We start from the raw sequence: 17,566 nt of genomic DNA, 5'->3' as shown, positions 1-17,566 counted from the left end.
AGCAGTTTGTGTCTCTTAATTTCTTATATTGTTATTCCCCACTTCCCTCTCCCTACTGGTAACCAGTGTATCTCCAGTTTGTCCTTCATATCTGTGAGTCTGCTGCTGCTGCTTTTAACATGTTCACTAGTTTGTTGCATTTCTTAGAGTCCATGTTTAAAAGACATCATATAGTATTTGCCTTTCTCTGACTGATTTCACTTAGCATAATACCATCCAAGTCAATCTATGTTGCTGCAAAAATAAAATTTCATTCTTTTTTATGACTGGATATTACTCCGTTGGATGGATGGATGTGTGTATGTGTATATATGTATGTACACACACATATACACATACATACCACATCTTTATCCCTTCATCTGTTGACAGACACTGAGGTTGCTTCAATATCTTGACAACTGTAAATAGTGCTGCCAAGAACATTGGGATGCATGTGTCTTTTTGAATTAGTGTTTTTTCCCCAGATATATAACCAGGAGTGGAGTTTCTGGGTCATATGGTTCTGTTTTTAGTTTTATGAGAAATTGTCATACTGTTTTCCACAATGGCTGAACCAATTTACATTCCCACCAACAGTGTATGAGTTCCCTTCTCCCCACATTCTCATCAGCACTTTTTTCATGATGAAGGTCTTCCTGACGAGTGTGAGGTGATCTCTCATTGCGATTTTGATTTGCATCTCCCTGATGATTAGCAGTGTTAAGCATCTTTCCATGTTCCTGTTGGTAATCTGCGTTTCCTCTTTGGAAAAATGTCTATTCAGTTCTTCTGCTCATTTTTTAATCAAATTGTTTGCTTTTTTGCTTTTAGGCTGTTTTTTTTTTTTTTTTTTTTGGATATTGTAGGAATAGTTTATATTTTTGGATACTAAACTTCTTATTGGACATGTCAATTGCAAATATTTTTTCTCATTCTATGGGTTGAATCTTTGGTTTGTCAATGGTTTCCTTTGCTGTGAAAAAGCTTTTCAGTTTAATTAGGTCCCATTTGTTTACTTTTGCTTTTCCTTCCTTTGCTTCAGAAGACAGATTCAAAAAAATATTGGAACAATTTATGTCAAAGAGTGTTCTGCCTACCTTTTCCTCCAGGAGATTTATGGTTTCTGGTCTTAGGTTTGTGTGTGCATGCTAAGTCGCTTCAGTAGTGTCTGACTCTTTGTGACCCTGTGGATTGTAGCCCATCAGGCTCCCCTGCCCGTGGGATTCTCTAGGCAAAGCCTTCTATCTCCTGCATTGGCAGGCAGGTTCTTTACCACTAGCACCACCTGGGAAGCCTTTAAAACTCTAGAATCTTAAAGAAATGCTGGTTCATTTGTTTTTAAATGGATGGTACACTGATGGTTGATATAAAAATGCTATGCTATTTAGATTTCTTTATATTTAAAGAATAATGAAACCATTTTATTTATTTTTATGATCATAATTATTTTTATTAAGCCAAAAACATAACAGAGCTTTACAGGGAGAACCCAACTACATTTAATTAAACATAAAAATATAGATTAAACAACAACAAAAGAAGCAGCCTATCACTGAAGACACATTAATACAAGAAAGTTACAAGGAACCCATTTAAGATTTTTGGAAGGTAACATTCTCAACAATATAAGTAATCTGGGTACCATGATGTAGAAGGAGGTAGTAATACTATTTGCAGAGTCCTTTCAATCTTTCAAGACTGGGTAAGTAAGTCAAGATGTCAGCTTAAAAATGTACAAGAAGGTAAACACTTTTCAGAATTCTTCTGGTAGGCACTCAGTGAAAAATGTTCAAAGATCTATAAAGTAGGGTTCTCAATCTTAACACTATTGACATTTGGGAGCAATAAATATAATAGGGGCTCTCCTGTGCATTTAAAGATATTTAACATAATCCCTGGTTTCTACTCAGTAGATCCCAGTAGCAGCCCCTCCTCCTCAGCTGTGACAAGCAGAACTATCTCCAGACATGGCCAAATATCCCCTGGGAGCAAAAGTGGCACCTGGTTGAAAAGCACTGTTGTGAAGCGGTCTTGGGGCTGGTCCATCTATTAGGTGATTAGACACATAATTAGAGCTACTACACACCTGGGTATAGTGTACCTGTTACACACTTAGGGCTTCAGCTCCAGAGGGTCTGGTCTCATCTCTCTCACTAATTGGTGATTGACCTTGAGCAGGTAACTTCACTTCTCTGTGCCTGTTTCCTCATCTGCTCAAAGAGAGTAATGGTAGTATCTACCTTATGGGTTATCACAGGGGCTGAGCCAGGACACGTGGAGTGCTGTGCTGCATTGCTCATGGCAGGCATGGTGTCAGGCTTTTCCTGTGATATAAAGAGACCTATGTATTTTGGCCTTTGTCCCCATTTCCCAACACAGATTCTAAAACCCTTGATAGTGATGAGTCATAGACTTGATAGGAGTGTCTTTGGTTCTAAGGGTTTCCCTGGTAGCTCAGCTGGTAAAGAATCCACCTGCAATGCAGGACACCCCAGTTCAATTCCTGGGTCGGGAAGATCCACTGGAGAAGGGATAGACTACCCACTCCAGTATTCTTGGGCTTCCCTGGTGGCTTAGCTGGTAAAGAATCTGCCTGCAATGCGGGAGACCTGGGTTCAATCCCTGGGTTGGGAAGATCCCCTGGAGAAGGGAAAGGCTACCCACTCCAGTATTCTGGCCTGGAGAATTCCATGGACTATACAGTCCACAGGGTCACAAAGAGTCGGACACGACTGGGCCACTTTCACTTTCTTTTGGCTCTAATGAGGCAACTCTTGGTGGAACCCTAGAGGGCTTCAGGATAGGTGCTGATCACTAGAAAGACAAAGATTTCATTAGAAGCTTGAAACTTTCAGCCCCAGCCCAACCTCTGGGGAGGGGAAGAGGACTGAAGACTGAGTCAGTCAGTGGCCAATGATTTAATAAACCATGTTTATGGGGCAAAATCTCCATAAAAACCTATGAAAAACAGTTTGAAGAGCCACTAAGTCAGTGAACACATCGACAGGCTGGGAGGGTGACATGTCTGAAAAGAGCGTGGAAGCTCTGTAGGCACTCCAAACCCCATACCTTGTCCTGTGCGTCTCTTCCATTTGGCTATTCCTAAGTTATATCCTATGGACTTCCCTGGTGGCTCAGACGGTAAAGCGTCTGTCTACAATGCAGGAGACCTGGGTTCGATCCCTGGATTGGGAAGATCCCCTGGAGAAGGAAATGGCAATCCACTCCAGTACTATTGCCTGGAAAATCTCATGGACAAAGGAGCCTGGTAGACTACAGTCCATGGGATCGCAAAGAGTCAGACATGACTGAGCAACTTCAGTTTCACTTTTCACTTTCAAGTTATATCCTATATGGTAAACTGGCAAAGAGAAGAGTTTTCCGAAGTTTTATGAGTTGTCCTAACAAGTTTTTAAACCTGGGGTTCATGAGAACCCCTTGCCTCTGTAGTCAAGTCAGAGGTGTGGTAGCCTGGGGCTCTGATACTTGCAACTGACTTCCAAGGTGAGGGCAGTCTTATTGGATTGAGCCCGCCAACCTGCAAAATCTGACGCTAGTCAAATGTTAAAAGTGAATTGTATTGAATCGAATTGAATCAGAGGACACCCAGTTGGTGACAGAATTGCTTGTTTTGAGGAAAAAACCCAGCACTTGCCTCCTCCGCTCTGATTATCTGGGAGGGCTCCGGTTGGTAACCTTCATCTTATTTGAGGTCCACACCTCAACCCTTGAGGTATCTTTTTTTTTTTCCTCCTCATCCTGAGGTATGTGGGCTCTTAGTTCCCTGACCAGGGATCAAACTCATGCCCCCTTCAGTGGAAGTCCCTGCAGAATCCTAAGCACTGGACCACTAGGGAAGTCCCAACCACATTTGAGTCTCCTGCTTTGCTGTCTCTTGGGTCACCCTAATGCAGTGTGCTTACTGTAGGACCAGGATGTGACAGTACCTTCAGAATCAGGGCATGACATCAGTGATGCCATCCAACCATCTCATCCTCTTTCGTCCCCTTCTCCTCCTGCCCTCAATCTTTCCCAGCATCAGGGTCTTTTCCAATGAGTCAGCTCTCTGCATCAGGTGGTCAAAGTATTGGAGTTTCAGCTTCAACATCAGTCCCTCCAATGAACACCCAGGACTGATCTCCTTTAGGATGGACTGGTTGGATCTCCTTGCAGTCCAAGGGACTCCCAAGAGTCTTCTCCAACACCACAGTTCAAAAGCATCAATTCTTTGGCACTCAGTTTTCTTTATAGTCCAACACTCACATCCATACATGACCAATGGAAAAACAATAGCCTTAAATAGACGGACTTTTGTTGGCAAAGTAATGTCTCTGCTTTATAATATGCTGTCTAGGATGGTCATAACTTTTCTTCCAAAGAGAAAGCATCCTTTAATTTCATGGCTGCAGTCACCATCGGCACTGATTTTGCAGCCCTCAAAAATAAACTCTGTTACTGTTTCCCCATCTATTTCCCATGAAGTGATGGGACCAGATGCCATGATCTAGTTTACTGAATGTTGAGCTTTAAGCCAACTTTTTCACTCTCCTCTCTCACTTTCATTAAAAGGCTCTTAAGTTCTTCACTTTCTGCCATAAGTGTGGTGTCACCTGCATATTGGAGGTTATAGATATTTCTCCCAGCAATCTTGATTCCAGCGTGTGCTTCATCCAGCCCAGAATTTCTCATGATATACTCTTTAAATAAGCAGGGTGACAATATACAGCCTTGACGTACTCCTTTCCTGATTTGGAAACAGTCTGTTGTTCCATGTCCAGTTCTAACTATTGCTTCCTGACCTGCATACAGATTTCTCAAGAGGAAGGTCAGGTGGTCTGGTATTCCCATCTCTTGAAGAATTTTCCACAATTTGTGGTGATCCACATAGTCAAAGGTTTTGGCATAGTCAATAAGCAGAAATAGATGTTTTTCTGGAACTCTCTTGCTTTTTTGATGATCCAGCAGATGTAGTGATGCTTCCTAAGGCCCACTTGACTTCACTTTTCAGGATGTCTGGCTCTAGGTGAGTGATCATACCATTGTGATTATCTGGGTCATGAAGATCTTTTTTGTACAGTTCTTCTGTGTATTCTTGCCACCTCTTCTTAATATCTTCTGCTTCTGTTAGGTCCATACCATTTCTGTCCTTTATTGAGCCCATCTTTGCATGAAATGTTCCCTTGGTATCTTTAATTTTCTTGAAGAGATCTCTAGTCTTTCCCATTCTATTGTTTTCCTCTATTTCTTTGCATTGATCATGAAGGAAGGCTTTCTTATCTCTCCTTGCTATTCTTTGGAACTCTGCATTCAAATGGGTATATCTTTCCTTTTCTCCTTTGCTTTTCACTTCTCTTCTTTTCACAGCTATTTGTAAAGCCCCCTCAGACAGCCATTTTGCCTTTTTGCATTTCTTTTTCTTGGGAATGGTCTTGATCCCTGTCTTCTGGACAATGTCACAAACCTCCATCCATAGTTCATCAGGCACTCTATCAGATCTAATCCCTTGAATCTATTTCTCACTTTCACTGTATAATCATAAGGGATTTGATTTAGGTCATACCTGAATGGTCTAGTGGTTTCCCCTACTTTCTTCAATTTAAGTCTGAATTTGGCAATAAGGAGTTCATGATCTGAGCCACAGTCAGCTCCCGGTCTTGTTTTTGCTGACTGTATAGAGCTTCTCCATCTTTGGCTGCAAAGAATATAATCAATCTGATTTCAGTATTGACCATATGGTGATTTACATGTGTAGAGTCTTCTCTTATATTGTTGGAAGAGGATGTTTGCTATGACCAGTGTGTTCTCTTGGCAAAACTCTGTTAGCCTTTACCTTGCTTCATTCTGTACTCCAAGGTCAAATTTGCCTGTTACTCCAGGTATTTCTTGACTTCCTACTTTTGCATTCAAGTCCCCTATAATGAAAAGGACATCTTTTTGGGGTGTTAGTTCTAGAAGGTCTTGTATGTCTTCATAGAACCATTCAACTTCAGCTTCTTCATCATTACTGGTCGGGGCATAGACTTAGATTGCCGTGATATTGAATGGTTTGCCTTGGAAATGGACAGAGATCATTCTGTCGTTTTTGAGATGGCATCCAAGTACTGCATTTTGGACTCTTCTGTTGACTATGATGGCTACTCCATTTCTTCTAAGGGATTCTTGCCCACAGCAGTAGATATAACGGTCATCTGAGTTAAATTCACCCATTCCAGTCCATTTTAGTTCACTCATTCCTAAAATGTCAATGTTCACTCTTGCCATCTTCTGTTTGACCACTTCCAATTTGCCTTGATTCATGGACCTAACATTCCAGGTTCCTATGCAATATTGCTCTTTACACCATTGGACTGTACTTCCATCACCAGTCACATCCACAACTGGGTGTTGTTTTTGCTTTGGCCCTGTCTCTTCTTTCTTTTTGGAGTTATTTCTCCAATGATCTCCAGTAGCATATTGAGCACCCACTGACCTGGGGAGTTCATCTTTCAGTGTCCTATCTTTTTGCCTTTTCATACTGTTCATGGGGTTCTCAAGGCAAGAATACTGAAGTGGTTTGCCATTGCCTTCTCCAGTGGACCACGTTTTGTCAGAACTCTCCACCATGACCCGTCCATCTTGGGTGGCCTTACGCAGCATGGCTCATAGTTTCATTGAGTTAAACAAGGCTGTGGTCCATGTGATCAGATTGGTTAGTTTTCTGTGATTGTGGTTTTCATGCTGTCTGCCCTCTGATAGAGAAGGATAAGAGGCTTATGGAAGCTTCCTGATGGTAGAGACTAATTGAGGGAGAAACTGGGTCTTGTTCTGATGGGCGTGGCCATGCTCAGTAAATCTTGAATCCAATTTTCTGTTGATGGATGGAGTTGTGTTCCCTCCCTGCTATTGACCTGGGTCCAAACTATGGTGGACTTCCCTGGTGGCTCAGCCAGTAAAGCATCTGCCTACAATGTGGGAGACCCGGGTTCAATCCCTGGGTTGGGAAGATCCTCTGGAGAAGGAAATGGCAACCCACTCCAGTACTCTTGCCTGGAAAATCCCATGGACGGAGAAGCCTGGTAGGCTACAGTCCATGGGGTCGCAAAGAGTCAGACATGACTGAGAGAGACACTTCACTTCAGTAAACTATGGTGGAGGTAATGAAGATAATGGCGAATAATATTTCCTGATAAATAGAAATGATAAGAATTCCAATTTTAGTACCCATAGATTGATATTCTTTAATAGAGGGTCACATTATGACATTTGTAGGTGGGTCATAGGTACTTTTTGCCTTAATTGCTTCTTCCTCCATTTAAATAAATAAAAATCATATTTCATGACTGTTAATATAAGTGCAAATATAATCCAGGCTTAATTCATTCTTCATATATTCACTATTACTATTTTTTTTAAATAAACTAAAATTTAAATATTTTCACAAGTGCCTAAAAGTATCCTGAACCCTACTTAGGCACTACCTTAGAGATAAGTGACCCTGTCATTTTCTTTTTTTTTTCAGCAGCTCATCCTCCCCTTCCCCATCCACCCAACCATCTAGAAATGAATGTTAAGAATTTAGAATCTGCCCACACTCTGTCTGTGGAGTGTTTTTCTCTCAGGGCCACTCTTGAGGGTCACTTTTGAGACAGACCACATGTTGTCAATGGAATGTGTACCTCTCTAAATAAATCCACTTCTTACCTATCACTTTGTCTCTCACCAAATTCTTTCTCCATGAGACATAAAGAAGCTGAACTTCAGTAAGTCCTACCACCAGGAACTAAGGCCCCCACCCAGGTGAGGGGTGGAATGATAATGTGGACCCTCCTGACTCCAACCAAGTGAAACTTGGACTCAATCTTTGCTCCAATTCTGTGCTGAATTCTGCTCTACTCAAGCCCCCTCAGAAATACGCATGTATCTATAGTTTAAAATGCCCCCAATTTTGCTAGTTCAGGGAGACACGGCTTTGGGAAAAGATGCCCTGGTGTTCTCCTTACTTGTTGCAACTAATAAATCCTTCCTTCTCCACCCTTTTCCCCACCCGTTAAAAGAATTTTAAAAGTTTTTTGCATTTGAATCCAAAGGCAACCACTGTGCTAAACATGTTCTTCTAACATACATCCTGCAAATAATGGAATAGTGGCCAAGACTTTGTATATAGCTGTTGTCAAGCAGCAATTAAGAGCCACTTAAAACCCAGTGAGCTCATTACCTCGGCTCCAGCATCCGCTGCTACCTGGAGTAAGGTGCTCTCTGTGTTCAAGAGGGTGGAACTTTGGGAAGGACCAGAGGGAAAGTATGAAAACCACGAAGACACCAAAAACACCGCAAACCGCACAATTCATAAACCACAATGGTGTGGGGCCTGTCGATTAAGAGCTACTTTAATGGTAAATGCCTACAGGGCTGCTCTCAGTCCTAAGTCCTCTGCAATCTCTCCAGGGCCTGACATGCAGTGAGCACTCAGCAAAGGTGTGCTGGGTGAGTTAACAACTTCCAACCCCACTCAAGCCCCAGGCCACGAAGCCCAGGCCTCAGCAGCGCATTTCTGGTGGCCAAGCACCAACTGATCTTATCTGTGGCTGCTTTCTCATTGCAATGATGAAACTGAGTAATGCAATCGAGTCCACATGCTCTGCAAAACCTAAAATATTTGCTATCTGGCCCTTTACAGAAAAAGTTGGTGCCTCCTGGTCTCATGTTTTACAAATTAAAAAAATGAGGCTCAGAGAGACAAAGTGACTTACCTAGTGTCTCATGGGCAATCGTGGAGCATCAACCAGGTCACCCTATCCCCCTCCCATACACCCACAGCTTTCCTTGGCTCCCTTCAAACTTCCCCTGCAGGCTACCCACTTCAGACCAAGGGTAATTCCAGGAAGAGTCTGAATGCCTCGCAAGGGTGCCTGGGATGCTTCCAGGGTCACGCTTCGAGCTAAGGGTCAAGGAGAAGCACTGCTGAGCATCCCAGCTGAGCAGAAGTAATGTTTGCTTTGGGCCTGGTGCGCAGGAGCCCATCCTGGTGCTTAATATGATGCAGGTGATAGTGATGAAGATAAGGCCCATGGTAGCACTTGTAAAATCATCCTATGTATTGGTCACAGTAACCCCTAGGACAGATATATTGCATTGAGCCCATGAAATTGCTGACTTTCAACTGCTTTTTTTTTTAACTTTTTTATATATAGCTGACGAACAATGTTGTGATAGTTTCAGGTGAACTGCAAAGGGACTCAGCCGTACATATCCATGTATCCATGCTCCCTCGAACTCCCATCCAGGCTGCCACATAACATTGAGCAGGGTTCCATGTGGTGTATATTAACAGTAGGTCCTTGTTGGTTATCCATTTTAAGTACAGCAGGATGTACATATCCATCCCAAACTCCTTAATTATCCTGTTCCCCATCCTTCCCCCTGGCAACCATAAGTTCACTAAGTCTACTACTCTCTGTTTTGTAAGTTCATTTGTATCATTTCTTTTTAGATTACACATATAAGGAATGCCATACGATATTTCTCCTCTGACTTACTTCTGTCAGTATGACGATCTCTAGGTCATCCATGTTGCTGCAATCGACTGTTTCTGACCCACAAAATCAGAATTTTGTACGACCCAACCTAATGTGATTATCTTGTTTCACCAAAGATCAGAGAGAGCCTCAAAGACATAAGTCACTTGTCCTGGATATGACAACCAAGGACAAGAGTGAGGATCTAATTGCTCGGTCTGACTCCAAAGCCTTGCACTGGATTTCATACTGTTTAACTTCACCGCCCTCGCCCCCCTCCCCCTGCAATTGATGACTCTCACCCACCTTGAGGATAAGGTTCAAATTTCTCCACAAGTCTTTAGGACTTACTCTAGCTCTCTTCTGCATAATAACCACGGGGTCCTCTTTCATCCTGACACTGCCGTCTTCCTCACTCTGCATGTCTAATCTATCCCCAAGCCATGCTGAGTTTATTTTTAAATGCCTGTCTGTCTGGATACTTCATTGTATTGCCACATCCATCTCTTGTCTGGACCCTTCAGTGGCTTCCTAACTGGGCTCCTGGGACCTCATCACTGAAACCACTGTGTTGTTCTCTGCAAAATGCAAATATGACCCCTCCCCCACTCTTCAGTGACTCTTCCTGTTGCTCTTAGTATGGAAATGTCCCCACACCTGGGTTTTGGGTCTACCCTGTTCATCTCAGGTCCCCTCAACCCCTCTTCCATCTGCTCCCTGAGCCCCTCCTTGCTTCCAGGCTTCCTTCCACAAAGGCCTTTGTGCTAGATGTTCTCTCTGCCTAGAATGTGTTTCCCCTCTGCTCCTTACGTGGCTCCCCACAGGCCTCTCTGGGTCCCTAATGCCTAGCATAGCATCTTGTTCACAGGCTTCTCTGGGTCCCTAATGCCTAGCATAGCATCTTGGCCAAGGAACACCTAAGGCCACAGTGCTGACGTGAATGTAATGCCTTGTCTTTAGGGCACGAAGCTTGGGACTGGCTTTTCTGGTGTCCAAGTGTCCCCCACCCCCAGCGCCCATCACATGCACATACCAAATATCTATCTATAAAACACTTAGGTGTTTCCCTAACTCCTGGGAGTAATTGTCACATGCTTTCTTCAGCCAGGGAAAGTAAACATCCAGAGCTCTCCTGAGTATGTGGACACTGACAGGTAACAAGGAACCAGTGACTCCTGGATGCACAACCAAACATTCATTTGCTTAATGTGTTTGACAGTAAACGTAGCATGTTGACACTTAACACTGAGCATCAGGCATGTGTTCTGATGTTATTACAAGGAATAAATGTTTTCCTATGGGACTTCTCTGTGGCTCATATGGTAAAGAATCTGCCTGTAATGCAGGAGACCCAGGTTCAGTCACTGGGTCAGGAAGATCCCCTGGAGAAGGGAACGGCAACCCACTCCAGTATTCTTGCCTGGAGAATCCCATGGACGGAGGAGCCTGGTGGGCTATAGTCCATGGGGTTGCAAAGAGTCAGACACAACTGCACGACTAACACTACCACTAAATGTTTTCCTAAGAAGATGTATGCATTCCTGAAAGCTTATTTACTCAAATAATTTTTTGAGTTTTTGAGGGTTTACTTAAAGATAGTTAAACTTGTTAATATTTCATAACTCTTAAGGCCTCCCAGACCAGCTTATGTAACCTATGCCAGATACAGCTGGTTCACTGTAAAATCATCCAAGTGCTATTTAGGTTCAGAGCCCCAAGCTTCTCCAACTGTCCCCCACAGTCTCTGCCCATCCTCTCACCAAGTGGGGTTGACTCTCCCACATGGGGTTGATCCCATGCTCTCCCGGCCAGGGAGCTCAGGCCCTCCTGCTGTCCTTCCTGAACTGCTGCAGCATCTCTCTTTCCTCCCTCCCTGCCTCCCTCCCTCTCTCTGTTCTATCTTACAGGTGCTGCCAAGCAGCTCTGATGAGTCATGATCCGACCCTGCAACGTCAATGCGCTCCCTGCTTATTGGATACACCTGCACTCCCCGGCATGGGATTGACACCCACAGCACATGACCCTGGATTCCCCTCCCAGACTTCACGCCGCTGTGCCCCATCTCTGAAATACCTTATCAAATTCTCTCCTCTTGCTCCAATTCTTTTCACATGTCCCTTCCCTTTCTGTCTTATGTCATACCTACCTGTGTAACAATACCTGTCTTACCTTCCTATTACTGTGAAAGTACTTTAAGAGTTTATCTTTTAATCCTTTCTTTCCTCAGTCTGTTCCTCTACTTTTTAACATAAGGCTTCCTCACAATGACCAGGGTCGTCCTTCTCCTTTCATCATTCATTACCTGCTGGGGCAAAAAGTAGTTCTCAGGAGAGGAGCAAAAAACTCTTAGATAATACAGTGATCTGTGGCCCTCCAGAGGCACAGTATGTCCATGTTATTAAAATTTCTCGGTGAAGTGGTTATAGGAAAGATGTATAAAAAGGTCCTTTGACAATAGATCAGGGAGGATAAAGAGAAAAAGGTTGAGAAATACGGTTCCATTCTAGTCAGAAGGAACTCTGAGGATGTGATGAGATTTAAATGAAATTGCTATTTATAAAATGCCTAGAACAGCGTGGGGCACATAATATATAGAAACCCAACATGTGTTCCTGATAATTGCCAGTTTATTGTGCACGTGGGCTTCCCTGGTGCCTCAGACAGTAAAGAATCTGCCTGCAATGCAGGAGACCCCAGTTTGATCCCTGGATTGGGAAGATATCCTGGAGAAGGGAATGTCAACCCACTCCAGTATTCTTGCCGGGAAAATTCCATGGACAGAGGAGCCTGGTAGGCTACAGGGTCACAAACAGACACGACTGACTCACACACACACGTTGTGCACATAATATATCTAGGCACCATGCTAAGATTTTTACACACATTATCTCATTGAATCTTGCACTCACTCCATGAAGAAAGTAGCAGTATTATTACAGACAAGGAAACTGTGGCCCAGAACTTAGTTTAATTGCTTAATGCCAAACTCCTAATAACTGACAAAGGCAGGATTTAAATCTGTTTGACTACAAAACCTGACCTTCAGATGCAGTTGGGCATTGACACCTCTGCTCACAATGGGATGAGGCCACCTACTAGTAGGGGCAGAAAAAGAAGAGATAGATGGAATCAATCAGATATACAGCACTGACTGCCTCTGGACTGATGGTTGGTGTCCTTGTGTGCAGGGCCATGATGATGACCGCCTGTGATCTCTCAGCCATCACCAAGCCTTGGGAGGTGCAGAGCAAGGTACGTACTCCTCCTGTCCTCCTGTCCTGAGAGGAGGAGCATCCCAGTCCTGGTGACAGCAGCTAATGCAGCTTGGATTCTCTAGCTGCTGAGGCAGCCCACTGCTCCATCATCCTCTGGCAAGATGTGGCAATCTCTTGTGATGACATATAGTGGGGTGGTAGGGCAGGATTGGGGTTTTTGTGCTGAGCTGGAAGCCCAAGAGGGATGGGAGCAAGGTGGGAGGACCGGGGCTGAGACCTGACTCCATGGAGGGTGTCTGCCTGTTGCAGGTGGCTCTGCTGGTTGCTGCTGAATTCTGGGAACAAGGTGACCTGGAGCGCACGGTGCTGCAACAGAATCCCATTGTGAGTAGAGAAGGGACCTCAGCCTGATACTGGGCGTGTGATCTTGTTCTGGTGGAGAGCAGTGACCTGGCCATGATGGAGAGATGTGCCCCTTCATCCTTGACACACAGATGTGTGACCTTACCACAGAGATGAGCTTCCCCTAACGCAGTGGTTCTCAAAGTGTGTTCCCTGGAGACCACATCAACCTTGTTACCTGGGTACACATTAGAGATGCAAATCCACAGACCACTCCACCCCCTCACCCCCCGTGCACACCCTGGACCTACCTGCACAGAAACTCTGGGGGTGGGTCCAGCAACATGCTCCCTACTAAAGTTTGGAGACCCTCCTCCAAGGTGTATCCTTGGCTCAGTCAGCTCAGTAGAGATGGCCAAAACTTAGATTTCCCTTTCAGTTCCGACAGTCTAGGAGTCTACCTCCCATGGCTCTGTGCTAACAGCACAGACCATGCAAGGGGAAGACCTGTCCAGCTGTGAATCTATCTATATTGAAAGTAAACTTGGCTGGAATGGTCCGCTGGCTCCCCACCAGACTCAGGGAGACCAGTGAGAGGGTTTTTGTTTTGGAAGAATGTTTCACTTCATAGGTAGGATGGGTTCCCTGCTGCATCAGCCCAAGAGGGGCCCAGTGCAATTAACTCTCTCTCCCCCTGACAGCCCATGATGGACAGAAACAAGGCGGATGAACTCCCTAAGCTTCAGGTCGGCTTCATCGACTTTGTTTGCACCTTTGTCTACAAGGTAGGTCCTTCGCTTTCTCAGGCCCAACAAAATGTCTCTGATGAGCCTGCTGCTGCTGCTGCTAAGTTGCTTCAGTCGCGTCCAACTCTGTGCGACCCCATAGACGGAAGCCCACCAGGCTCCCCCGTCCCTGGGACTCTCCAGGCAAGAACACTGGAGTGGGTTGCCATTTCCTTCTCCAGTGCATGGAAGTGGAAAGTGAAAGTGAAGTCGCTCAATCGTGTCCGACTCTTAGCGACCCCATGGACTGCAGCCTACCAGTCTCTGCCGTCCATGGGATTTCCAAGGCAAAAGTACTGGAGTGGGGTGCCATTGGGATTCCCAAATGATATCAGGAATAAAAAACCCTGGCAAGTGACCTGTGAGTACTACTTTACAAAATGCATCTCACCTCCAGTGGTGTTTGGTTGTCAGGACAGCCCCATAAGAGCTTCCGTGACTTTTCACCCAGGCCAGAGCCTGCAGCTTCACACATCCTAAGTGAAAGCTGCTCAGTCGTGTCCGACCCTTTGTGACCCCATGGACTCTACAGGCCATGGAATTCTCCAGGCCAGAATACTCGAGTGGGTAGCCTTTCCCTTCTCCAGGGAATCTTACCAACCCAGGGATCTAACCTAGGTCTCCCACATTGCAGGTGGATTCTTTACCAGATGAGCCACAAGGGAAACCCAAGAATACTGGAGTGGGTAGTCTATCCCTTCTCCAGTGAATCTTCCTGACCCAGGAATTGAACCTGGGTCTCCTGCATTGCAGGTGGATTCTTTACCAACTGAGCTATCAAGGAAGCCCAGAGTTGTTCAGTAAATTGTTGTGGGTCAAATGATGTATCATCTTTTCAGGCAGAGACATGGGGAGCATAGCAGATACATGTCCAGCTAACTTCCCCAGCTGGTGGGAATATGACAGGTCACAGTTACTCAATTGTCGAAAGATACTCTGAATTTTCTCTTTGAGCTCTGGCTCAACGTTAAAGTCTCCCTCTTGAGAAACCCGCCATGCCCCTATCCATATTATCTGTGCCACCATCCACCTCCCATTGGTTATTTTTATTTTGGCTATGTTACATGAGGAGACAGATGTCAGAGAGGAGAAATGACAGGGCCAGGACACAGCATCAGAGGGGGAGCCTGACCCTGTATTTGAGGGCTCTTTCTGCTGCGTGAGGGCTTTCCTGATAAACTCATTGGTAAAGAATCCACCTGCAATGCAGGAGACCCTGGTTCAATTCCTGGGTCAGGAAGATCCACTGGAGAAGGGATAGACTACCCACTCCAGTATTCTTGGGTTTCCCTTGTGGCTCATCTGGTGGAGAATCCACCTGCAATGCTGGAGACCTGGGTCTGATCTCTGGGTTGGAAAGATCCCCTGGAGAAGGGAAAGGCTACCCATTCAAGTATTCTGGCCTGGAGAATTCCATGGACTGCATAGTCCATGTGGTCACAAAGAGTCAGACACGACTAAGCGACTTTCACTTGAGCTGCAGCCCTTCTGCCCGCAGGGGGCGCACGAGTGCATCTCTGATATAACGCAGACTAACCAGGATCCTCCAAGCAGCAGGCCGGGGTAGCTGATGCTCTCTGTGATCATCAGTAATATACAAAACAGTGGGGACTGGGCTAAGAGCCTTACGTGCATTATCACAGCAACTCCATGAGGTACTGTTCCAATTTCATGGGGACCTGCCCAAGGTCACATGGCTGGTGGCAAAATTGATCTGAGCACAGCTAGCTCTGGCTGAACTCTGAAGTGGACCCTGGATGTGCCATTCTCACCTTATGCAAATCTCTGCCAATCTGCATCTCCATTTCTTCACCCAAAAATCTAGGAGTGAGGAGTCTCATTGTCCCACCTGGCAGTTTTCTGAGGACCAAAGGAGACACAGAGCATCATAAACTGTCACGCGCTGTGCTTAAAGGCATTATTTTTATTCTAGGGCTAAGAGACCTTTAGAATCCTTGTCGCATCTTTGTGCCCCAGACCTTGTATTGGGCCAAGGTCACCCCAGTGAATGAGCAGAGATGTGCCTGCCTCCCCAGTGCACAGCTCCGGAGGCAGACTAGCAGAGGGAGTCACTACAGTGAAATGTGATGTGGGAATGTAAGGTTTGGAGAGCTGCTAATAGAGGACTCGACTTACCTTGGGGATCAGAAGAGGCTTCCGAGGGGAAGTGATGTCTGAGTAGAGCCCTCAAGGGAAAAGAGGGGGAAGTTAGAGAGTTCCAGCAAAGCAACGAGCTGGTGTGAGGCCCAGACAGAGATCTGGAATGTCCGGAGGGTTCCAGTTGGTGACGAGGAAGACCACTGGGTCTGGGAGCCTTGTGGAGTTAGTGTTCCATCCTGAAAGCCAGGTGGTGCCACAGGAGGGTATTACGCAAGTGAGGTATGGGACCTTGTGACTGAGGGCCCTACAGTGTCGTCTCCAACAGCACTGGGTGATGGAAGCGGCCACCCCCTGGGGACGCTCACTCCAGTGAGGGCATGACACACTGCGCCCTGCCCGGAGACCGGATCCCAGGGCTCTGTGCCTGTGCCAGAGGCTCTGTCTCTTGCAGGAATTCTCCCGTTTCCACGAGGAGATCACTCCCATGCTGGATGGGATTACCAACAACCGCAAGGAGTGGAAAGCGCTTGCTGATGAGTATGAGACCAAGATGAAGGGGCTGGAGGAGGAGAAGCAGAAACAGCAGGCAGCCAACCAAGGTTTGTGGAAGGGGGAGGATGGGGGGGTCCCAACCCCACACACACTGGGTGCTCACGACCACAGAGCCTTACACACGTAGGCCCATTCAGGCCACTCCACAACCCAATTGCCCCCATTCTACATATGAGAGCACAGAGGCGCGCAGAGGTGAAGTGTCGTGGTCAAATCACACCATTAGCAGTGGCACAGCCTGGTTCTCAAGATTGAGGGTCCCAGCAAAGGAGCCTCCCCTCTAATCCTCCCCAACTGCCCCTGACCAGAGTAGGACAAAGTCCAATAAGAAAGGGGTGGATGTAGGACCTCCAAAAGCCCTTGAGTTTGCAACTCCTGGTCCAAACAAGGTCAGAGGGAAAGCCCGCTGCAGCCTCCTCTCACCTGGTGTGTTGTCTTTCCTGTCTGATCACAGCAGCCGCAGGAAGTCAACACGGCGGAAAGCAACCTGGGGGCGGGCCTGCATCCAAGTCTTGCTGCGTCCAATAGCAGAGCGAGGACCCAGGGCCCAGGCCGGCCCCACCCTTCACCGACGAGAGCACCCAGGCCAGTGGGAAACCATACGCCACCTGCTCGAGAAGTCAGAGTTGTGGGGTTTGAAAACTGAAAGAGAATTTAGTTTACATCTTTCCTAGTGGCTTTCAAGCCTCTTTTTCAGCTGTGAGAACTTTTTATTGAATGACAACCAACATTTTAGCTTTCACAGACTCAAACATTAGTGCCAGACTCACCTGCTTACCTAGAATCTTTTGTGTTCTTATACTTTCATTTTATAGTACACAAATATGCAATCATTCACAAAAGTAGAGAATTACACAATGAATTGACTCCTACCCATCATGCAGATTCTAACATCAGGATTTTTGCTGCATTTGCTTCATCTGTCCTTTTAGAGTTTTCTTTTTTTCTTAGCTGAAATATTTAAAAACAAATTCCAGGCATATCATTGACTCCTCCATTACGCATCTTTAAAGATGAATGGGTGTTTTCAAACATAATCACATCATGATCGCATGCCACACATGAACCCCTAATACCCAGTTGTGGTGGATACTGC

General features: G+C 45.6%; 1 protein-coding gene across 3 annotated transcripts in view; it reads left to right on the top strand.

Moving 5' to 3' along the window:
• PDE6A (phosphodiesterase 6A) overlaps positions 1–17,530 on the top strand; it is a 123,841-nt gene extending 106,311 nt beyond the window's left edge. For 2 of the 3 annotated variants that reach the window (XM_024993841.2, XM_059887933.1), the window contains exons 18-22: positions 12,665–12,728; positions 13,001–13,075; positions 13,735–13,818; positions 16,370–16,517; positions 16,925–17,139. In XM_024993841.2, the coding sequence (XP_024849609.1) occupies positions 12,665–12,728; positions 13,001–13,075; positions 13,735–13,818; positions 16,370–16,517; positions 16,925–16,998 (445 nt within the window). In that variant the 3' untranslated portion in view covers positions 16,999–17,139. 3 annotated transcript variants of the gene reach the window in all.
• The last annotated feature ends 36 nt before the right edge of the window (positions 17,531–17,566 follow it).

This window comes from Bos taurus, chromosome 7 (assembly GCF_002263795.3).
Source record: "Bos taurus isolate L1 Dominette 01449 registration number 42190680 breed Hereford chromosome 7, ARS-UCD2.0, whole genome shotgun sequence".
Taxonomy (NCBI): Eukaryota; Metazoa; Chordata; class Mammalia; order Artiodactyla; family Bovidae; genus Bos; species Bos taurus.
The sequence above is the reverse complement of the archived record's forward strand: the minus strand, read 5'-3'. Positions and strand labels throughout refer to the sequence as shown.